The sequence below is a fragment of the Ptiloglossa arizonensis genome, chromosome 9 (assembly GCF_051014685.1).
Source record: "Ptiloglossa arizonensis isolate GNS036 chromosome 9, iyPtiAriz1_principal, whole genome shotgun sequence".
NCBI classification, from domain to species: Eukaryota; Metazoa; Arthropoda; class Insecta; order Hymenoptera; family Colletidae; genus Ptiloglossa; species Ptiloglossa arizonensis.
The window spans coordinates 3,524,530-3,550,328 of record NC_135056.1 but is presented as its reverse complement, the minus strand read 5'-3'; the positions used below and the strand labels follow the sequence as shown (position 1 = coordinate 3,550,328).

General features: G+C 29.4%; 1 protein-coding gene across 5 annotated transcripts in view; it reads right to left on the bottom strand.

Moving 5' to 3' along the window:
* The window catches only part of LOC143151727 (uncharacterized), a 92,240-nt gene that overhangs the window by 46,463 nt on the left and 19,978 nt on the right, over window positions 1–25,799 (bottom strand). For 3 of the 5 annotated variants that reach the window (XM_076321142.1, XM_076321141.1, XM_076321143.1), the window contains 7 exons: window positions 25,026–25,328; window positions 24,073–24,207; window positions 23,090–23,847; window positions 17,039–17,228; window positions 15,186–15,518; window positions 13,338–13,374; window positions 819–961 (listed from right to left, as the gene is read on the bottom strand). In XM_076321142.1, the coding sequence (XP_076177257.1) occupies window positions 819–961; window positions 13,338–13,374; window positions 15,186–15,518; window positions 17,039–17,228; window positions 23,090–23,847; window positions 24,073–24,207; window positions 25,026–25,328 (1,899 nt within the window). The remainder of the gene's footprint in view (window positions 1–818; window positions 962–13,337; window positions 13,375–15,185; window positions 15,519–17,038; window positions 17,229–23,089; window positions 23,848–24,072; window positions 24,208–25,025; window positions 25,329–25,799) is intronic. The other 2 variants (XM_076321144.1, XM_076321145.1) reach the window with 2 other exon arrangements.

The window sequence follows — 25,799 nt, the reverse complement described above, 5'->3', positions numbered from 1 at the left end:
ATTTTTCGTTTGTAACAAAACACTTGTACGTAAAAAACAAGACAGACTAGACTAAAGTTGGGAAACGTGAATTACGAAATCATGAATTCGTCGTACAAATAACTTTGTTAACGTAAATATAATAGCTAAGTCGAACATGTTTATTAAAAAATTTCAGTAAATGTATTCACTGTGTAATTTCCATTATAGATCACTTTCGAAGATACGGAATTGTATAAACATACATATACGCTCGGCTAAACATGAAATAATAAAGAGCGACATTTAAAAAAAGAAGTATAATAAATGAAAATATTACAAATTTAAAAATGTAATTTGTAAAACCAACAAAGTGTGACATATGATATGTGTATAGAATTATAAATGTGTTACATTATATTTGATTTAGTTTTAGAAATTTGTAATAAATTCATCAGTAAGTCATCAGTAATCTTCAATTTCTTTTGTATTGCAATCAAATTTTAAGAATGGCTCTACAAAAACTTTGTCAATAAGACAAAACTTTATATAAATCGTATTGAAATAGATTTTTATGCATACTTTTAAAAAGCGGTTACCAAAAAAATGTTTGTTTCTGACCGTGAACATTGGTAAAAAAAGCTGATATTTTCATAAATTGTAACTGTATGCAGAATTGTCGTTTAATAATATACAAGTATGTTGAAACGTTTAGTTCCTAAATCTGTTTAATTTAATGTGGAATAATCAGAATAAATAAAAACATATAGCCATGAAGGAGATGAAATAAAAGCGACTCGTAGGGGGGGGGGGGGGGATGCGTATAGTGCAAACGTAAAATAAAATAAAAATGTGCGTACCTTTATCCTAGAGACAGCTTCCTCAGCCTGGCACATGCGAGTCGATTTGGTAGGCTCTCCTTCACAAACGAGCTGAGTAGATCCGAGATATCTTGCTCTGAACAAAACTCCTTCGATTAAAACTGAAGGATCGTCGAGAAGAGCTGAAATAGCCATAGAAACGTACTATGTAGGTTCGTCACGCAATTGATCGATGTTCAAGCAACCGAACGCTGATAAATAATCAAGTCTGATCGAAGATATAGGAACGAAAACGGGAGCAATTTCTAACAGTTTTTCGTCTTTTTTCAGATTATCTTCTAACACAATATCCGTATCTCCCAAATAATAAAATATTTCTAATTTTACGTTATCTTCCAGTTCGAGCACGTCTAATGGATTTTTGCGAGTCTTCTATATTCTCTTTAATGGAATTTTTATATAAAATACATACATAAATACAAACATAGTGTCACATCGATCTTAATCTCAAAAATTTTAATCGACGTGGAATGATTTGTAACAGTTGGTCTGAGTTCATTGTAATCGATGTATTGGTAGTTCGTTGATTAATCAAAATCAATTAATCAATGTTTTTAAAAATCCGATTTTTACGATCAAAATTTAGTTTCATACTACTCGTGTTGATGTCTCCTTCTTTTTTGCATACTCCATATTCCTTGGATCTTTCCTCTTATATTTTCTTTGTTTATCCTTTGAATGGTTTTACACGTAACATTACAATTCCTAAAACATTAGAATTCTCGAATTCATGAATTATCTCGTTCATTTGATAGAAAGAAAAAGAGGAACTGATTGTATATATGCCATTTTAACAATGAAATGTTACTCGTAGTTCAATTAAACGTTGTAAATATTTTTAGTAAATATGTTATTCAGATTCCTTATAGAAATATTACTGGAGATCGTTTCAAGAACACTGACCAACATCGATGAACATACTTGAAAAAATAAACGAGGATACAGACGCAGGTATTCGCTAAGAGATACGGACTTAGTATTACAAACGTTCAGTGGCATTAATGTTTATTAACCAGTCAAGCAGCAAATATATAACTCATCGTGTCCATAACTTTCATAAACTGTAAACTTTTGGTAAGTAAAAAAATATGTGTAACAAATTTATGAACAGAGTACAGCGATGCTAGAAATTAAAAATATTTATACATTTCTTTTAATACTTTCACAATACAGCAACAGTTATCATCGTCTATTATTTAATATTTGTGTGAAATAATGTATTCCGTGACTTATGCAAAACAACGAAAGGCATAAATACTATTTCGTAAATATTAGTTGGGCATGTTATATTTTATAACATCCAATGTATAAAAACAAATATTACAGTAACAATGTATAACAACAAAATATAACAATGTATAGTACATGTATATCCCGAATAATAATAATTTAGTAAAAATACTAAAATATCATAAAAATATACTATAATTTAAGAAAATGAAAGGATCAACTTTTTTTTATATTCCAAAGATACTTCATAAATATATGACATAGTCTTTCATGATTTTGAGAAAGAATTCAAATAGAGTTTATTAACTTTTTAATACGTGGACATTTTCAAGGTAATTTCTACCTTAACTGTTTTTTTTTAAATATAAACTTATACTTCTTATTTTTTTAGCTTTGAAATTTGCAGTACACTTATTCGAGATATTTTAGAAATCCAAGGAATTGAACGAACACTCTCACCTTAATTCTGAGCAATTGCAGCTTCAGAATAAAATAATAATTGTATAAATGTAGTTAACGATACAATATTTCCTACACTACAGTATTTCCTTTGTTTAAATACAAGTTTATTTACACACAATAGGCTTCTGCAACATCAAAACAAATGCGAAATATAAACATTAAATCGAAACTCTTTTGATTCTAGCAGATAAACACTTTATATTATAGTTGCGTCTTTAAATATCCCCCAAAAATTCCAAAAGGATTCCAAAATAAAGAGTATAAGTTTATCATACAAAAAAAAAAAATAGACATAGAAATTACCTCGAAAATGTCTACGTATTAAACAGCTAATAATGCTATTTGAATTCTCTATAAAATATCATAAAAACCATGAAAAGCACGTTGTACCATTTTTTAAATTAGTTTTCTACGAAATATTTCATTTGGGCGACTTACATGAGACACCCTGTATACATGGTGTGCCAAATGAAGTGTTATAAGGTGATTTCTCAAAATCTTATGACGATAACGATTTCATTTTTGCTATAATTATATAATATATCAGGTCTAGTTTTTTAGCGTGCAACAAATTTTTCTGAGGTAACTGCCAGGGACAAAAGAGGGATACTCCAATATTTTTTTAAATAGTAAGTGGTATTAGTTTTTTGTTATTGAGATAGTTTTCTTCAAATTAAATAACAGTTATTTGTAATATATTGTAATATAAATTTTGTAAACCTTTTCTTTATGTGTATTTGAAGAATCAATTTTAATCTTTCACTTTGACTATATAACTACGCAGAATAAAAAAAATGTTACATATAACTGTTATTAAATGCGATAAAAGCTATCTTAATAGAACAAAATTAATATCATTTTCCCATTTAAAAAAATGTCCTCCTCCCCCTTTTCTCAAGCAATCACTTAAAAAAAAATTGTTGCGGACTAAAAGATTAGCTCTTCTGTACCATTTAGCTTGTAGAAAATATACGAGTATGTACAAAGTGTGTATAAATATATGAAGTATAAATATATAAACTTTAGTTTAGTTTACTTAAGGAGCTCTAACAAGAGGAGCCTATTCGCCTTCTTGGCGAGGCTGATGACCGTCTTTTGTTTAAATTTTAGACAAAAATGCGTTTGAAGGGAACTCTCATTGAACACGCATGGAGAGAACACGTGTTACGTTTTATGTTGCGTTTCGACTTTTATGTGCTTATGTAATTATTGTGTTTTTCTGTTCCTAATTATTTTTGATAATCACCCTACTAATGTGTGTGTGTGTACATTAATTTAAATTACACACATCCAAATTCTCTTTTGAATCCTGACTATCGTGGAATCCGTTCATCCATCCCTGACGTCTCACAAACTATAGCAAAAATGAAGTCCAAAATTTTCATCAAATTCTAAGAAATTAAACTGTAACACTTCATTTCGTACACACGTATCCGAAATTTCTGTTGGCATGTGAAAAGTATCGCAGGTATTGGTTCTAAACATAAAAATAAGAAAAAGTTCATATAAACAAATGTCTGATATGACTTTGTTTTCAAGTTACAGCTTATGTTGTGTTGTAATAACCTTTCATCTACCTTCGAATATATTGATCGAAGTGGCCATCACCAGCTTCACACAGGCATGAATACGTCGTATCATAGAGTCACGAATATGTTCAAACAAGTCAGATGTACAGATGTGACAGCAGCCTTCATTAACATATTGATGTAGTGTTTGAATATTATCAATTGGACTACTGATTTTAAATATTTCCATAGGTAAAAATCGACTGGATTTAAATTCGAAGAACGAATTGGTTCAGGAAATTGGATCTCCACAGCCTATTTCCCAGAAAATCAGTAATTTAACTAGTATCTAGCTTGTCGGTTGAACTATATGTATCTTATACTCGGAAAAGATTATTGCAATATGAAATAAACTGTAACTTGGAAACAAAGACATCTTGTGTGTCTTCCGAGTAACTATACTCGGAAAAGATTATTGCAATATGAAATAAGCTGTAACTTAGAAACAAAAACATATCAGACATACGTTTATATGAACTTTTTTTTAAATTTCTATCTCTAAAATCCACACCTATGGTACTTTCCACGTGTCAATAGACACATTGTGTAAAATGGATAAATTCAAATGGGAATATTGAAATATATCCGTTATTTATGGTCTATAAAAAAACTCTTCGGGACGAAGTTGCACTCCCTGAACGAACACGTGTAAAAGTAGCATTGTTTTTTTCCGAGGTCTTTTTGTTAACATGACTTAAGGTCACCGATATTTTTTTAATTGATATACTACATTTTTTTCGATATCCTTGTAGAGTATAAAAAAACTAATCCAATGACCTTATAAACCATATTGTTTCAATTATTCAACTACGAGAAATTTACATTAATATGTCTCAATGTTATCAAACAGTTACTGCTTAATGAATTTGTACTGAAAAGTTGTGTAGTAATGTAGTATTTCTTCGTATGTTAGTCTAAACTTAAGTGGAAAAAAAATAATATGACTTTTATTTATGGTGAAAGCCAACTACAATTGAGACAATCGACGTGTCACTAAAATGATAAATTTCCACTTAGTATTTGCCCACCGTTATACATATTTTTTGTCATAATAAAACAGATTAAGCAACGTAACAGTTTTACAATCTGCAAACACGTATGCGACAATTCGAACGAGAAAGTAATATTAGTAGTAAGATAAATATTTTGCAAATCGAAAGAATTTCTACTCATAGAGATTGTATTATCGGAACAGTATGGTTTACAAGCTATGTTAGATTTGTTGTTTTACGCTCCACAAGAATATTGAGCAAAAAATAAGCTGTTTAAAAAGATATTGACGATCTTAAATTCTTGTAAAACAATGGTCGTGAGAAAAGAATAATGCTATCATTACATGTACTCCTTCAAAGAGTAATTACGAGAAATTTACATTAATATGTCTCAATGTTATCAAACAGTTACTACTTAATGAATCATCTCAAATCAGACTTGTTATTCTTAATCATGTAATTTATCCTGAATGTTTTTACAAAACCATGAATAGTGGAAATATTTAAGTGTTCCTATCGTCTGTCCTGTGTATGGGTTTATAAGGTCGTTAAAACTGTATATATACAGGTTATCTTAGAATGTAACAGTCGACCGGTACCTATGTTCCATGAGTAGAAATAAGAAAAAACATCCTATGAATATAGTCCAGTAAACGCTTCGTTAAAACATCATAAGAAAAATACGAAACTACGATGAATTTTTTTGTAGTACAATCTATCGTATTTACACATCGATGATATTTGTATAATGTGTTTATACGTGTTTACTAGATATTTGGAATCACTGAAAGTAATCCACGTTGCTTCTTTTTTCTCCTTTCTACTTATAGAACATCCTGGTATCGGTTGGTCGTTAAATCCTGGAACACCCTATAAATACATACAGCAAGAAGTCAACAGAGTAAAAGTATAGGGTTAAGATTGAAAACAGTACGAGAAGAGGACAAAGAAGAGAAAGGAAGAGAATGAAAAAGAGAAAAAGGAAAAGGAGAGCTAATAAGAGAGGAGAAAGGTCGAGGGAAAGGAGAGTAGAAAATAATGATGATAGACATATTGCTAGGTGTGAGGAGGTAATCTGATGTAGAACATCGAAAAAATCATTTTTTTTTTTTTGCTTTTTCTTGAAATTTCACACATTAGTATTGTATTGACACAGGGATTGTCAAGATTCGAAAAATGAACAAGATTATGTGTCTTTGAACTGAACTCTTTCTAGAGTCTCTAAAAAGGTATTTCAGATTAACATTCACGATACCTCGAAATGCAGTTAACTAATGGACTTAAAATTTTTCACAGATAAAATACCTACCCCCCGATCTTATGAACTAAGATTATCTTTATATATTAAATATTTCTCTAATTATTGCATAAGTATAGTTTAATTTTCTATACAAAATCGAACTTTTTCAAAATACTTTTTAAAATAATATCTCTAAAATATTAAAATACACAAGGAACGAGGAAGGAGGGAAAACATTGATTGGAGGAGACTTCAATGCAAGAACAAGAGAAAGAGTATAAAGATAGGAGTAGAAAAAATGGAGAATATCTAAGAACAAAGGTACAAAGAACAATAGAAGGAAACTGTTGAAAAATAGGAAAGATATAATGGATGGTATCAAATGAAAATATTATAAAAGTTAAAAAAAGAAGATACTCATACATTGAAAGGAGAGAAAAGACTAAAACATTAGAGTTTTTTTTTACTACAAAACGAGTACACAAGAAAGACAGTCGACTAGATAAAGATTAGGAACAAAATAGACTCGCATCAACGACCGATCGTAATATGGATGAAAGAAAAAGAAGAATATAAAAAAAGGCAATTGTAAGAATTAAACGTGACTGATTCAAGGGTTAGATGAAGAGTGCAGGGGGGGGGGGGGGAGAACTATGAAAATGGAGTAATAGGTGCTTATAGGGAAAAGAAAAGAGAGTATAACAAGATGGACGAAAAAAGTGAAAGATTTTTAAGAAAGGCAGACGATGTCAGCAAAAGAATAAAAGAGTGATTGTACGAATGAGTGAGTAAGTGACAAAGAGCAAGTAGAGCAAGTAAAAACAAAATAAAAAAATGAAAATGTAAGAAAATGAATGATCAAAATTTGTAAAGTAACAGAAGTAAAGGAAAGGTCACCAGCAACGTTTGAACTAACCAACATCTGCCTTTCTTAATAGGTGTTTTAATTAATGCAGGCACTAATGACTTCTCCCTTAAATGAAACGAATTAATACTGCCACGTATTATTTGTAACCCTGAAGGGATCATTAATATATATTTTTCTCTTACTGTAGAATTAGTAAGATCATTTTTTTTCTAAGTAATCTTTATTCTACCATAATATATTTTAAGTATTACTAGAAATAAAAAATTATATCTTAATCCATTCAGCCTAAACTGCAAGTCAGACTTGTGGTGATTGGACTTGAATAAAAACGCGTTACTAAAAAACAGACTTGTAATTATCAATTTAGGACAATTTTAAGTTACAGTTTGTATTTATACGGATCAAGCGGAAAATATTACGGTTATAAATGTAACATTACTCTCATCCTGTGGACATTGAAATAAAATACCATAAAAAATCAGTCAGTGCCATAGTTCGTCTACGCAAAGTGTGGAATACCTGAAGGCTGAATGGGTTAAACTATCGGTGAACTTTATATAAAATAAAATACACAAAAATTTATAATAAAAAAAATAAAATTTCGAATTGACATATGCAATATTTCAACTAATTTAAAAAGAAAATAGCTTGACTGGTTAAATTGTTTATTTATAACTTAGCGAAGGCAATAAAAATATTATTTTAAAACTACCTACCGGGTGTACCCAATGGGAATGCAGCAATTAAAAGAAAATATTAATTATTCGTTCATTAGTACACATTAGGTAAATAAAAAATGCAGAATGCATTAATTTGTAAAATTACGATAATACAAATAGTAATCATAGATTTATATCTATTTATTTTCAGATGGCTAAAATAAATATATCTTCTTTATTTCTGATTAATGATTTACTTTACAAACTGCAATCCCGTACTATACTTGCAAATTATTAATGTAAAAGTTACCTTTTTTTATTTTATATAGATACAGAATGATCGACATCACGTGTTCAAAATTTTTAAACGTGAAATAACACACTAAATACATACCGAAGTAATACGGAAATAAAAAATTACAAAATTGCAATTGAGGCCTCATTATATACGTCCTACAAGGAAGGAACTGTAATCAAAAATTTTGTAGAAGCAAATATCGAAAAAATATAAGATGTAAGATCAGTTGATTGCGTTTTGACTATTAAAGAAAAGTTGACCGAGACGAATATGTCACAAAATCTTCCGACGAAAAAAAGGATGATTTAAGTATGTAACGAATAAGATTCAATTTCAATTTTTTTTTTTTATGGAATAGACAGAGAAAACACTTATTTCGTGTTTTTATGTAAAATTTAATTCTCTTTCAAATTTATTAAAAACGTTTTTTAAATCTTGACAAATAACGAATATACTGGGTGGTCCAATAACTTTGACAACTTTGAATATTTCCGTTAGATTTAGAGATATAAAAAAACTTTATTTACAAAAGTTGTATGATATGAATAGGGATTATAACATAACAGTAATAACTTTTTTTTAGATGAAGAATTTTCGGAGATTTCGAAATTTCCTTTAGTTTATTAAATGATATCTTATACTTTTCTATTCCTAGTAGAATAAAAGATGTGTAAACGATTTCAACGATCTCTAATGCAAGATCATTTAACAATAACTAAAGAAATAGAACGATTCTTACATTATACGAGTTACTCGAATTGGTGTTCTATACTTATCATTTCCAGATTAATTGTAGCACGTGCTGCAATGAATCTTTGTTTTATAAGATGTTTTAGTAGTGTTAATATCTTTCATGTACTATTTACATAAAATCTTTCACCTACAGAAAAGTTATTACCAGCATATTATAATCAAGATTCAAGAAACGTTTAATTTACACGACTACATTTAAAGAACCGATTGGATTTCAATGAAGCTTTGTATTTAAGTTTTATATTCTCAACTCAAGATCTGATTAAACTTTAAGCAAAATTCGTCCATAAATAATAATATATAATATATAATAATAATAGCAATAATAATCTATAATAAGAACAATAACATATATAATAATAATAAATCTTAGAGAGAATTAAATTTGTTATAAAGATATATAAACCTTTTCTTCACTTTCCCTAATTTAAAAAAAATTAAATTAAATCTTGGTTTCTTTGTGCATTTTCAGCAATGAATAACTCAAACACAAAGACCCAAAGGTAATTTTGCCATTCTTAATTTTTGCCTTATTTTGATACGAAGAATCATCCATTAAAATTACCTTAAAACCTGTTGCCGAATAAACAATATATAGAAGGTGTGACACTTAATTTTCGCCACGATTTTTCAGACACTTCCGATTGTGTGACAAAAAATGTTTTGAACAAACATTAATCAGTTTCTAGTTGGCTACGAAGTATAATATAGAAAATTCCGGGAACTATTTTTATTTTATAAATAATCAAGGTCACATTGATTCTTTTAAATGGCACCGTGTATTTTTGACTTCGCAGGATTGTTACGTATGAAAAAACGAATTCAACGACCTGCTACACTATGAACTTCAGAAGTCTTTGACTTTAGAAATTTAGGTTTAATACCTAAATACTTCAGTTTGGACATCCTGTCATTTTGTTTAAAAACTCTTTCACGCCTTGGAAGCACTTCACTCGCTCGCCTATTCCAAACACCTTACATTTTCTCAGAATCACAAGCATTTCGTTACGTTCTCAAGCATTACCACTATATCAAAATTTTCTTAGCAAAATGAACGACTGTAACTCGATAGGTTGAAATTCGTGATAATATTAATGTTATAAAAAAATATCAACATAATTTGTATTTTAGCGTCAAACCGTTAAATCGACAAAAGTATCCAAATAATGTGTAATTGACAAAGACATCGAAGGTCACAGTAATATATAATAGATTGTTGACTTCATTTTTTCATACGTAACAATCCTGCGAAGTCAAAAATACACGGTGTCATTTAAAAAAATCAATGTGACCTTGATTTTTTATAAAATAAAAATAGTTCCGGGAATTTTCTATATTGTATGTAGCCAATTAGGAACTGATTCATTTTTGTTCAAAACATTTTTTTGTCACACAATCGGAAGTATTTAAAGGCACTTCACACGTGTCTGTGGCGACAGTTACGTACCATATCCTATATATTGTATTTATTTATATTCATCTCTTTTAAAAACATCATATCTACGACATTGAAAATTAAATGTTTAAATTTTGATATTATAATCTGTTTTGAATAAATTTGAATTACAGATACGTTGTAAAATATAATAAAATATATTCTTCAGTTCATTTTCATTGAGTAACTCATACACAAATTGAGTATCTTCCCATATAACTATGGAAACAGATGAATTTTAAATATGAAAATATATAATTGAGCAAAATTATTATAACACGTATATGCTAATGGAATCTTCAAATAGTATAAGTACTCTAAGTAATAGTAGAAAAAATGCATGATAGTAAGAGATTACAAATCTGCATATAAATGAAAAGTCTAAGGGAAAAAGAGTTGTAGACCATTCAAATCAAAATTGAGAATTTATCATCACGTATTAAAGCTTAGGAAGATCTGTCAGACTGTAGCATAATTAGAAAATGATACAGACACAATCCAGATATATTATATTAAGGCCATAAAAATTCAAAGTTCAAGAAAGAATGATCCGTGTCAAATTTCTCCAATGAAAAAATTATTGAAGTCCAATTCAAAAAGAAATTACATACAGATCAGGAATACAGTCTAATCATAAATGGTAAAAACAGGAGTCTTTCTCCTACAAGCAATATTCTAAACAAATGCCTGTTACTAATAAAAGTCTATACTCTATTTTTAAAAACAAACTTTACTTTCATAAAATTTATAAACGGGCTTCTACTGTGCATGTATCATTTTAAAAATGGTATATATAAGTGATACATCGTGTAGTACAATTTTTAAAATTGTGTGTAAATGCGTAAAATTAAATATTCTGCACTTAAATCATTTTCTATGTTAACGCCTCAGTTATTAATTTATTTATTAATTTATTAAATGAAAAAAATATATGTTAGTACTGATGCATTTTTAAGTAAAGTCGATGATAGACAGTCATTTTACTCTCGAAAGATTTATAACAGAGTTTAGATCGAATGAAAGTTCTTCAGTCCTTTCGCTACGATAGAAATGATCGAAAGATACAATGTCTATTCAAGAAGGACAAGCTATGAGTCCACACTTGCAAAGAGAGAGAGAGAGTGAGAGAGTTTAGATTCGTTATTTCGACGTATCAGATCATAAAAGAAATTATTTTAAACCAACGATGAAGAAATTGATGGTAACGAAAATTTAAATGTTTGATTATACCATTTATCAGGAAATTATATTTATAATTACGTGTTCTATGGACAAAACATTTACGCTATGAACAAAGTGAAACTTCTTGAATTCAAACATGCAATTATTAACAAAAAGAATAAATTGCATTCAGATGATCAAACAATATAAAATATAACCATTTTACATACGTATATACAAGAGATATACTTTTTGCCGTATCTCCTCGGATTTTGCTGAAATTTGGATATGTTGTAGTCTTCAATAATATTTAAACGTATTTTGAAGTATTTTTCAAAATTCTGAAAATTTTTAAAAGAAATGCGCATCACTGGCACTAAGAAAATCAAATACTTCTTCAATGAACCCTCTTCATAGTATAAAAATATATCTAATTTACCGAATCGTAACTTTCATCTTTAAGAGTTGATGCAGGGTTTTTTTCTCGCAATTTCATATAAAAACAATACATGCGATTGTGTTAGTGGAACTTTAAAACACCTTGCAGTTCGAGATAGTTTGCAAAGATTAGTAGAAAATTAAATAAAGACTAAACACTACATCCATTTGATTCAACGTCTGCAGTTGCGCAATGACATGGTACCAATCTATATAAGGTGTCTCATTCAAGTTAACGCAAAAATATCTCGTAGGCAACTATGTAATTCATAAGAAAAGATGGTTTACCTTTGAACATCGTCGAACACTACAACATATTGAAGTTTTAAAAAAATCTGAGATGATGTTCCAAAAAGTATACCTACAACTTTAACTGGAATGATCGTATAAAAAAAGTAAAGAGAAATACCTAATGTATGATAACTTCAAAACAAGGTTTTACACATATACCAATAAACATTATTCTAGTCAAATACGTTTTCACATTGCACCCTAGTAATTGTTTGTATGTAGCGAAACGACTAAAGAAAGCATATCTGTATGTGTAAGTACCTAAACAATTCTGATATCAGGCAATAATCGAATGTTATTATTTGAACGAATTGTGACAGAGAGATTTAACAAGCAACCGAAGATATTATTAAAAAATTATATTACTTTCTTCCTCGTAACTTCGATATTAAACTAGTGAGATTCGTATTATAAGTGTGACTCAAAATTGTTCAAACGATATGTTTGGTTTCATTTAAAGCAATAAATATTTAGTAAAAAAGATGAAAATTTTTAGTTTATATCAGTTGTAAATCCGAATATAAGCATTCCATACAGGTAGAGATTTACTGAAGCCTTTCCCACAGGTTTAATCAACCGTCTTTCTCGCAAAACGAAAAAAAAATTAGCGCGAAAAACGATCAGCCAAATGTATTGGTAAACCTCCGATAAACCTTCGCGAATCTGATGATACTAAGTGACTACATATTTAGGCATTACATTACACTGATAATACATGCTTTTATCAAAACGATGTACTCATAATGACATCAATGATGACAAAATATTATACCAATATACTAATTTACTGTAATATTCCTCACATTTTTAGCATTTATGCTTTAGTGTATTCAAAGATTTTTAAAATGTTTTTTAATAGATGTTAATTAAAATTTACCTCTAATTATGTGTAAATAATAATTGAAAATAACATTGAGGTTATATCCGACATATTATTCATTTATTATTATCAAATTTCCAGTGTAAAAAATATGTCAAACGATTAAAAAAAGTAATCAAGTAATGTAAATTATTACGATATTAGTTAATGAAAGTACTAATAAATGATAGTCATTTATAATTCTGCTTATACTTACAAAGAAAATAAAAATATTGTTTATTACCTTCTTTATTTCTGCTTTTCTTCTTTTCTTCTTTGTCCTGTAAAATATATAATTATATATATACTATGTATGGCATAAATGAAAATATATTGAACAATCTCACGACTACGTGCTTTTCGCATGTCATATATTTAATACGACCTGTTTAAGCTCTATTCATGCAATAAATATCATAAATTCAGCAGTTTCGATAAACAATATGTTTGAAAAATTTTGTTGGTAATCATAATTAAATTTAAGCAATTTTTTTTGTCGCATTGGCACATTATACAAGCATCTTGATGAGTTTTATTATGAAAAACATTGTTGACATAGACCTAACTATTTTTCTAGTTTAAAGCATTAAATTAAAAAGTAAATAATAATAATAATATATTCCGACTGAGTTTGAAAAATTAAAAACAAATGAACTTTTGATACAATGAAGAAACTATATTTCTGATGAACTATCAGTGATTTTATACTTTCTCTAAAATACATTAATTATCATTGCACACCTGTGTATAAAAATACTTTTAATGCTTTTAAATAATATTCAGTATTCTTTTTTCCCAACAAACGAATAATAATATGTTAATAATTATCGACATATAAGATAGAGTACATTTATTTACAATTTTCATTTCACAATATTATTCCTAAATATAGTTTATAGTTTTATATACATCTTAATTTTTATATTTTGTTTAAATTATCTCTGTATACGTTATACGTGTATAGTATTTTTAAAAGTACAATACACTCGAAAAATATGAGCCCCAGAAACAAAAAATATGTTAATTAACCTTTTTTAAGTAAAGCTGTCATAGGTAATCAGACATTATTAGCTTTAAATTGAAGAAATGTTTACTCACTTTTCGTATTTACTTTTAAGGTGGTAGTTGCTATTAAGGATCTTACATTACAAAAAGTTAAATTATATAAACAGAAATAAGTTATACGAATCATGTGTAACATTTTTTGCTTACTGGAACCAAAAAAATAAAGTGATTCTACTTATTTGATGGTTAAAACAAAAATTCTATTATGCCATTGCAACCGATTACTATTAGCTGAATCTTCTGACTTTATTTGTTATACATTTAGAAAAACAAATAATGTTATTTCTCATAACTGAATATGTATACTGAAGAAGTATTGCAATTTTAGTATGTTAATCTTTTCACTCAAAATTGAAAGCAAATATTCATATTGACATAAAGAGATCAAAGTGTCACTATTGAGCAAAATATTTATAGAAAAATTGTTCTTTCAAGAACAGATTAGCTTTTTTCGAAAAATGAAGTACCCATGACAAATCCAAATTACAAAAATTACCAATGCGAAAACAATAAAAAATATTTATTCTCGTGACAAAAAGTTACAACGAATGATTATTAGGTTTGTAAATTCCTATTGATTTTTGTGACCTTTTGATCACAATTTGGCTTTATAAAAGAATATTTACTCTCACTCGAGTATGTACATACAGTCAGTTACACAAGTCTACATAGATCCACCTAATATGGAACATACGTGTAATATTCTAATTTATATATTGCTAACACTGTGTTTTGCATTTTGTTTTCTTCTAAACAGATTTAATAAACATCACTGTTTTTCGTAAAAATATTTCTAACTTTAACTGATAAATAATTTAAAACGAATATACTTATTGAAATAATTGAACTCTTGTAGTGTCCATAATATTGCAATTTATACAGTGCATGTAATCTTTTGCAACTGACTACACATCACGGTTCTAACAATAAGAGTAACGGAAACAATAGAAGGAGCAGTAGCAGTATGATCAGCAGCAACAGTAGCAGAAGAAGAAGATAGGTTCGTGTAACTTAATTGAAAGGGCACCTTTTTCACCTTGTTGTTGGATTCCTTGAGACTCTGAGGGGACGAGGGAGAATTTTTGGCTGGAGTCTTCTGTGGACTCGATGTGGGTTGCGTAGGAGTGGTAACATCACGATCGGACGGTGGTGATTGTATAACGGAAACTACTGGAGGAGGCGAAATAGAGGCAGAAGCGGAAGTGGAGACACAGGCAGAGGTCGAAGCTAGAGGTTCTGAAGGTGCTAGCGGGCTTTCTACCGGAGCGACACTCAGGCTTTTCGGGGGAGTTTGCTTAGGAGTCGACAGTTTTCCACTCATCGGTGGTAACATTGTCCTAGTCTTAGGCTTCCTCCACCCCTATGTAACACCAATTACATTTATGTTATGTTAGTCGGCTTACCGATAAAATACCTTCGCTCAAGCCGTGCATTAGCTACGGAATTTTTATACATATTTCGCGGTTTCTTTTTTTTGTTCAATTCTCTATTTTATCGAACTATTCTTACACAACGTACTCTTTATGAGTTTAATACGATACGCGGCGTTACAAGCCCTTTTTCCAAAGTAAATCCAAAGTATATCTTTGTGAACCATATTAACTCGTACACACACACAAAATTCGCTCTAAAATTTTATCAACTTTTACAATTATCTTATAAAAAAGGATCTTACGATACTTTAAAAAGAACTATTATTAAAATTTAACAGTCTTGATCGTAATTTTTTTTGTATCAATAATCGTACACTTTTGGCATTATAATTTTTTTAGATCGTAATATAAAGAATAAAAATTTTGAAAATATACATTTGTTACTGCCGAATGAATAGACTTAGATAATGTGACAGTCTTACAACGTGAAAATCGTCGAATTTTTATCGATTAAAAAAGTTTCTTTTTGAAATGTACGTAACTACTTACCAGCATATTATTAATCTTTAGGAATGCCAATTAATGATATTTTAAATGAAAGGTTTAAATGAAAGGTCACGCACATTAATGATTGTAACTATCGGTACAACTATATGTTTTTACTGGGAAATATATTTATTAAGTTTTACTATTTAGCGTTAGAAAGCTCAGTCTGAGCTACAAGCAATAATATATCTTATTAGCAAAGAATTATTTTTCGTATCATCAAAAAGCATCAAAATTAAGCAAGTCTGAAGGAATTTGACCTTAGTATTTAAAACAATCACGCCCAAATAATTATACCATATGAAGTAAAATTATAATTCATTATTGTTCAAAGAATTATTATGAGATACTATATTATAAGTTACACAAGAGATTGTAACTTTTGGTTATATATATATATATCTGTATGTTTGTATGTATGTTTGTACGTATGTTTGTATGTCATATATATTTTTCTAAATTCATATTTTTCATGTAATTTTTGAAAAATCATAAATTATTTAAATTTTATCGAATTAACGACCTCACATTATACATACATAACAATTAATTTGATATCACAGTTCAATTAAAAATTTTAGTTATTTTTTTATTAATTTGATGCTAATTTTCCCAAGAATCCGTACGAAAAGTATCATGCAACACCATCACGTTTCTTCTATTTCGTGTCGGAAAATGTCAACAAACGCTATCGGGCCTCATTTTTTATAACTTTTGTAAAACAGTTGTACAATCTAACTTAAATGAACATAAAAAACATCATCTATTTATTTGAAATATGATACATCAACAGTAAATCTAATGTAACACTTGCTGACAATTTTCGACAACAAGAAAAACCTGATCGCTCTACTTGGTATTCGAACGGTTAAGAAATCCCGTAAATATATTATTTTCAATAAAATATTAAAAATCAATGAAACATATACCAATTTTTATTAGGATAGACTTTAAGCCTTACCTTGTCGTCGTAAAAACCCTGATCGTCTGTTCTTTGCTGGCCAAGTAACCGATCGGTCTCAAGATCAGTATCTGCTTCCTCTTCATCGGGACCTTCTTCGATCTCAACATCTGCATCTTCACCAGTACGTCGAACTTCTGATTCTTCACTGTTATTTTCTACACAAATTCTCCGCCTGCCATCCGATATACTAAATTTTAATTAGATGTACTTAAAAAAGAACAATTGTTTCATAGTGCGGCAAAATCCATGACACAATCAAAAAGAAGAAACGAGTGTCAGTAAAAGTAAATCGAAAATGTCGAACATTTTCTTATACGAGACTTCACTTACAAAAAAATCGAGTTTAAATATTTATTGCGTACACGTGCGATTAAGTACAACGTAGTTAACTTGTCTATCTATTGCTCATTATTGCCACTTGTGTTAGTGTTCGTGTTGGTGTTGATGTTGGTGTTTGTGAATATTGATACTGCTATGTTATTGTCTATTTTAATTAGTTCTAACCAGTAGATAGCAACATACCCATAAAACAAATAATACCAATGTCATTGCTTGCAGACACCAACACAATTGAAAATAATGAGTAATCGACAAACACATTAGCCAAGTTGTATTCAATCGCACACGTAAGAGACAAATTTGAAAAAAAAATTATTTTCTCCAAAACGAAGTATCGTATAAATAAATTTTATTCAACATTTTGGATATACTCGTACATGAACACTCTGTATAAAGATAAATATGTAACTAATTTAATAAGCAAAACTTAACTTTCATTGTTTCAGGGTGTTACAGGAGTATTATAGTTAAAGGGTGATTCTAGTAACAAGACTGGGCTATAGTTCTGTTCTACAAGATGCAAAAAAAATCGAAGAAAAAAATTTTATATGATTCAATTAATTCTGTTATCCTGTGATATGACTCTTTCCCAAAGTGCATCAATGCCCTGTTTTATATGGAATCGTCTAATTTTTTTTGTATAAATCAATTTCATGAACTATTCTACGTATAAAAGGTTTACGGTAAGGTCATCGAAAACAAAATACTTTAGAAGATATTTTACTTTTTTGGAACATTACACCATGTATCCAAAACGTTTCTCCATTGTATTCTAAACGCTTTCTTCTCCGTTTCTTGATATTTTATATTGTGTATTTAAGAAGTTATACCACTTTGACGATTTTAAAAAATCAAAAATTTTTGTTCTGCTAAACGATCAAGTATATGTAGAAACAAATGGAACACTTGTCATTAAAACTAAGAAAAGGAAAGCGTCTCTGCGGTAAAGGTAAACTTATTGACAAATTAATATACACCCTGACTGTGTATTATAAATTGACAAATAGAAACAACTGCCAGATTATTCCTGAGATAAAAAAACATTTTAGGCAACATTTTTCCACAAATAAGTCAGTACATGAGAATTGCCCACCTACAGCATTCACTTAATACGCATGGAAACAAGCGCAAACAAATCGAAAACCATTATTATATGAATATAAATCAACTTTACATACCAATTTTCAACGAGTTATACGACCTATTTACGAAGATCTGAAACCCAAGATAAGTTTCTAAAACGATTTTTAGTAAGATTCATGAAAATAGTAATAAGATTTACGATGCAAGAGTTACAAAATTCTTGTTTATGTATTTTTAACGAAGGCTACAAAGTAGTACTGCAAATAATGTATGTATATATGCCCTAGGTTTGATTATTAGTCATGAAACTCATTCTGCAAATGAAGGCAGTTCATAATATTTCATGATATTTCAGCAGTTAATAAAAGAGGTTAGAATTGCGAAAAGACCTTCGAAACATATAAAACATGATCCATCAACATCTCGGAAAGAACCCTATTACGCGGCTAGCTTAGCCGATGCTAAAATAAAAAAAATTACTAAAATTATAAAAAAAATGAAAATATACAACTTCAAACACGTTTTTCTCAAAGCTACACCCTTCGACCTGATGTCAGTAATAACTCAAAAATCGTTCGACCGAATTTAATGAAATTTGGTTCACACACCCTCAGGAAACTATCCACCGCATAATATACAATTTCTTTTTCTTAATTAATTCTCGAGATGACGAAAAAAATGTTGGCAAAAATGTATTTTTTTTTTCAAAATTTTACTATTTCTAGAATCTTTTTAATCTAAAAATATCCGTAGGTCATGCGATAAAGAGTACCTTTAAAAATGAGAAATCTGATGATTTTTCAATTTTCATTTACTAAAAAAAAAATCGAAATCACTGACACCAACGTACCTTGCACACCACAATCTTGCTGCATGAATAGAAATAACGCCATTTTTTACATTATAAATAAATATAAACATTAAAAAAGAAATTGGTTTTTTCAAACTCAGAAAATGATTTATACGTACATGGTACACCCGTCATTTCAACTGAGCGCACACATTTCATGTAAACAATTTATAAAAATATCGCTTGTTTTAAGTCGGCCAAAGTGGTGTAACCCTTTAAGTCAGGGCTGCACAACTGGCAGCCCAGTGCCACGCTTGGCTATTGCGTTTATTCTACAGCTTTGCTTTAACAAGAAAACACATTCAATTAATGCCAAAATTACACGATTTTTTTATATACGCAAAAGAATTACGGAAACATTAATTTAAAATGTTATTGAGATTTGGTTTGTTCGTGAGAGGCAAACAAAAAGCAAAGAAATGCCTACTTAACGGTAACGGCGGCAAACCATACAGGGTCTGCTTAAGTTTCAGTGGCTTCGATTGATTGCGATACAGAAAAATAAATATCGTTTCTTTTAAAAGAAAGGTTATCTAAATTTTAACAAATTTTAGTAAATTGTACTTGGAAAAAAAAAGATCTTTTCCACTTTAAATCTTCGTGTCTCTTTCAGAAAATACGAAGTTAAACCGATCATTTCTGTAGAAGTTTTCGACGAATACGTCTGTTAGCGCTAGCAGATTTTTAAGAGTCGTCGAGGGCAATTAAACCCAGGCTACTTTTACCGTTTTACGATTTATAACAAGCTAGGTACTGCGTGTGGACAACCGAATGTTCTTACACGAATTGAACCCAAACCGTTCGTCAATAACTAACTGCTTGAACGAAACTAAAAACTCAAAAATACAATAGGCCCAGAAAAACCAGGTCGTGCAACGCAACGTTGCAGTCCCCTGACTCGTGTCTCGAAGGGACTCGAGAATTTGTTCAGTGAAGAATATTGTACTTCTGAAGGCAATATTGAAGAGGATGAAGCAAACATTAGTGTTCTAGAGACACAGAAAAAGAGAGGAGACAAATGTTTCTGAAGAAAAAAAGGCAGCAGAGAAGAAGAAAAACAAAGATTTAGATTTAGCATATGAATTAATAAAACATGTGTTCAATAAATTTATGTTACCTGTAGTGAAATCCGTTACACAGATAATAAGAGAGAACATTCCAAATTTTCAAAAATAAGTAAATCCATACGATTAAATCGGAACGAGTTCCGTCCTTTTAAACCATCAGAGTGAGACAAAATATTATCTGTTAATTTCTAAACACTAAAGCCGCCAACGATTCGAGAGAACTTTATGATTTGTCGCCATCATGTGCTCTCTCTTTCACTCGCAGCCTGTCGCACTCGCCGTGGCAACTACAAAAGCAGTGGAAGGGATAGCGAGAATATTTACAACGAAACACAAAAGACAACTTACAACGAGACGATACTGCAGTCTCTTTATTCCCTCCATTGCTTTTGTAGTTACCGCGGCGTTGAATAGGTCTTCTCTCGGTCTTTGCTTCTCACGAACAAACAAAATCTCAGTGGGATTTTTAAATTACATTTCCGTAATTCTTGTCATTTATGTTTCTCACTTGTATAAAAAAGGCAGTATAATTTTGGCATGAATTGAATTTGTTTCCTTGTAAGTCATCTACCGAAATATTTCGTATTATTACTTATAATACATCTCACTCACAATATTGCGAATTCTTCTGTCTTTCGTATTGATGTCATATTTACTAGTAACGTGTTCAAAATTAGTCGTGATCCTCCTGTTCTTATGTACTGTTTTACACAGTGTGATATTTAATCGTACATTTCATTTCATTTACAAACCGTTCATTATCGGATGAAAGACTTTCACAAATGGCAAAAAAGTTTATATGTTTCTTATGTATATTGATTACAATAAAAAATCGGTAGCTACTCTAAAGATATATTGCAACGAATATCCAATGTATGCAAATCATATCTAATTCAATGTATCCAACTTAAAAAAGTACAACCCATTTGCACAAACTAAATGAGGGTATATAAAATCAGTGATACAGAATAAAAAAATTAGTGTACAACTGTTGATATATGTAAAGCTTAATCCCACTACTTTCATATGAAAAATAACAAACAAGTGTGTTATCAGTTAAAGTTCGTTTGGTTTCTTAGGTTTTGAAATCCCAAAAAGTCTGCTCATAGAGCAGGTTTTGCACACTGATGATCTATTCTAATATTAATTTGATGCTTTGAGAACTAATGGATGCTTTATGAGAACTAAGACTTTGTTGATTTTTTCTATGACAAGAAGAAAGTAACAAAACTCTGCTAGAAAAATTGTATAGACCATATAGTGCTCCTTCGTAAACAATTAAATATTTAATTGACATAACCAGCACGTGCAGTATGTAGAAAATCTTCATTTTAAAAGGAGAACAACTAAACAGTTAAGCTTAACATCAATGTGAATTTGAAATAAAATGTTTATTTGTTGCAACTCGAAACTGTACGTTCCTAATAATATCTAGGAGACGCAATTTTTAAACGATCATTTCTTGTTTCTTTCTTGCTTCTTTCTTGCCGAAAGCGAAAGTAAGAAAATCAAAATAGACGGAAAGCGAGTAAGGATCAGTACAAAACAGACGAAACATTAATACACACGAAGAATGGAGTATGTATTAGATCAAAAAACGAAGCAAGAAAAAGTATCAATGATTCCATCTGTTTTGTAACGTACCTCGTTCGATTTCATTCCCTTTAACTCGCTCTCATTCCATTTTGTTCTTGCCTTTGCAGGACAAAAGTGAATCAAAAATAGTAGGGAAAGCACGTAGTTTTCAACATGTAGGCTAAATCAACTAGCTCTCAACGAATAAACAATGTATGTATCTATAAACAGCAAACAATATCGGCATTTCTTGACATTTATATTGTCCTCTTTGATAGATGCTGTACCGCTAAAAATAAGATATAATTTGAAGTATTATCAACAAGATGAAGCACTGATTCATAATGCTCGCGTTGAAACGAGATATTTATCAGAAACGTACGGATAAAATTCCACGACTTGACTATCTCGTTCACCTGATTTGAATTCGTTCGACTTTTCCAATTAGATTTTCCAAAAAATAAAATGTATTCGCGTCCTTTTATTTCGATAGCTGACTTACAGAAAAGAATATAGATGAATTGTACCATCCTGCAAAAATAGATTAAAATCGAAGGCAGAACATTTTGATCCATCCCTTGTCAGAACAAAGCTATCACCTGATAAAGTTACTATAATCACCCTGTATAACAGGAATCATTTGTAATGAGATATAAAAATGCTTATCACATTCGTCTAAACATCTAGTTGAAGATTTTATAACGACAAATTTTAACAATATAAGTATTAATTAAAAGTATCTAACATCGTATTAATTGAGAAAAGATTGATATAAGATATAAACACATTATAACCAATAGAACACATTTTTATAGAATCATAAATATAAATCAAAATAATTAATAATTTACTAATTAGTAAAAAATTTTCTTTTATCAATTTTATAAATACCATTACATGATATAGTTAAAAAATGAAAATACTTTTATACATTTAAATTAACCATTTAAAATTTACATTATTCATAAATTTCAAAGAAATAAAATCTGACATAATAAAAGACTATATGTAAAAGCAGTGAAAGTTATAAAGATTACTAATATTCGGTATTTGTTTACTTTATGTTTAACACATATAAGGATTTAACAGCTATAAAATATCTTTAAATTTAAAAAGAAAAAGAAAATAAAATACCTTGGTATCCAAATTGGACTGACATTGGGTTCAAGTGGTTCTTCTGTAGAAGACTTTACAGGTAAAGTCTTAGTCCTCTGTAAAGCCATTCTAATATCTTTAATGGCAGCCTCAACTTCTCCACCTATTTCTAAATTGACCGTTTGCCTAGCCTGAGGTGCTGGTGGTGGAGGTGTACCAAGGGGATCCAAACCATCAAGCTGTAACTCATTTGTATCGTATGAGTTCTCTTTTTTAGGAATAAACAGGTCAGGTGACGAAGTTTTTAAAGAATGCAAAATATCTTTGCTAACGCTTAAACCAGAAAGCTCTTTTCCAACTGAATCACTCTCTGTTGCAGTAGGATAACTAGTATCATTAACCCGACTTCTCTGAATAATCTCCTTTTCGATTTCGTTAATTTGTCGTTTCATTAGCATCACAGTTGGATTATTATTATCAGTATCACTGGCATGACCGCTAGACAAACCATCTTCAAGAACCGGCATACTAGTGTATATTCTCAAAGAATCGGAATTATTTCCTAAATCGCCAACTGATCCAAGAAGTCCACTAGCCGGTATTAATTCATTATCCATCATCATTAAAGAAACTTCACTGTCGAGATCTCCACAGTTACTATCGCAATCAGTCGTTTCGGGACTTAAGGTAAAATTACGAGAATGTCCAACTTGTAATCCGACCTCTGTTTCTCCCAGATCTTCACTACTACCAGTACCAACCGAAAGGTCTAAGAAATTGTTTTCATGTTCACCAGACTAAAAGAGAAAGAAATAATTGAACTTAAATAAATTGTTGGGTAAATGACAAAATTATAAATATATTTATTTTCAATAAAAAATTATATAACAATATTGATATAATTAAACAATTTTAAGCTCAAGTAACTGATGTATTTCATAATTACATAAATCTAGAAATTCACTGTATCCCAGTATATAAAAATAAACTCCCATTGTTTTAATTTTCAAAAATACACTTACATTTTGTGGAAAATCAGTTCTTTGTTTCTTGGGAGATTCATGTACTAAAACTTCCTCTGTTGTTGGCGGGCCGCTAGCTAATCGTTGACCAACATAAGCACTTCCCCCTTGTCTTCGCAATTCGTAATCAAGATCCTTAAATAAAAAGTATGATTAAAAACGAAATATAGTTAATAAAATGAAAAACGAATCTCAAAGTTTTCAATTTTCAATAAATTTTAAAACAACAGTTTTAAAATTGTAATATATTATCCATAGTTATACAATTAATGCAATTCTGAAATTAAAATTTAAAATATCATATAATAGTTGTATGTTTTTTGTTTTAAAAGACATAATTAACTTTTTTAAATAATGAATGAATGTACATGATACAAACATCACAGTGTATAAAATACTGTAGTGTTTTCCTATAAACAGAACACTTTTCCTTTATTTCTTAAGAAATAAAGTAAAAAAAGGAAAAAGAATAATCATCATAGCACAAAATATTACAGTGTTCTATTAGAAACAAAAGAGTTCTTTATTCTGAAGATACAAAAAATGTTTTTGCCATTATTTCAAGAATTCTAAAGGGTAAATATGATGAAATATTATTTTCAAGATCACTCTTCATATTTTTCAAGACCAAAAATGAAATATGTTAGTGCATTATATTAGTTTCTTGGCATTGTTCAAATTATCAAGCATCAAAAATAAAACAGATAAATAAGTGTTCTGTTTCTGATGGAACATTTTCCATAATATAATATGAAACATTATTAAAAAATTTAGTAAATTAATAAATACACAAAATATTTGCTATTACATAAATTTGTATGTTTCCAATATTAAAAGAAATTAAAAGTAAATTATAGATATATAAACAAATACGAGATATTTGTTTATACTTCACATTTTTCTGTTATACTATTCAGTTAATAATAAAAATAATAATATAGGAAAGACCATACCTGAAATGGAAAAGATTCAATGCTGTTTTCTTTCTCCTTTGTTGGTGTTGGACAATTAAAAAATTCCTCAAGCACTTTTCGTGTCTCTGAGAATTCGTAAAAATAATCGAATGTGCTACCACTAGATGATACGAGGTTACTTATGTTGTCAGAAGGCAAAGTTGATGGTTTTAAAGAGTCTTCTTCTTCATCTTCAAATTTTGGAGATGGAGGAGAGACATTTACAGTGTGACTATCAGAATAATCCATATTTGTTTCTACCACAGTCTTTTCTACGATGATTTCTGTAGAAGTATCTTCCTTCTTAAAATAAAGAACAAATTACATCCTACTATTAGTCATTAATTCTGGAAATAATATTGACCTTCATATTTTATAATTTCCTTAATCATTTACATTTCTAATTATTCATGATGAATTTCAATCATACAATATGAAAAACCTCTCTACAACAATAGAACACATTCTTACATCGCAAAAGGAATTCTTTGCAATATGTTTGTACCAGTTTTATTTCACTTAGCAAAAATAATTTTTTAAATCGATTTAATATTGATGTGTTTAACTGAAATATATTGTTTATGATACAATATTAGGAAACTAATGTAGAAATATATCATCAATGTAAGATAAACAGAAAAAAGAGAATTAAACAGTAAGTTTCATTTTATTAACAATTGTAGCTTCTACATTTTAACTTACTTTTTATTATTAATAACGAAATAAGATAATTTTTCTTAGAGAATGTATAAAAGAGAGTATATATAAGTATAT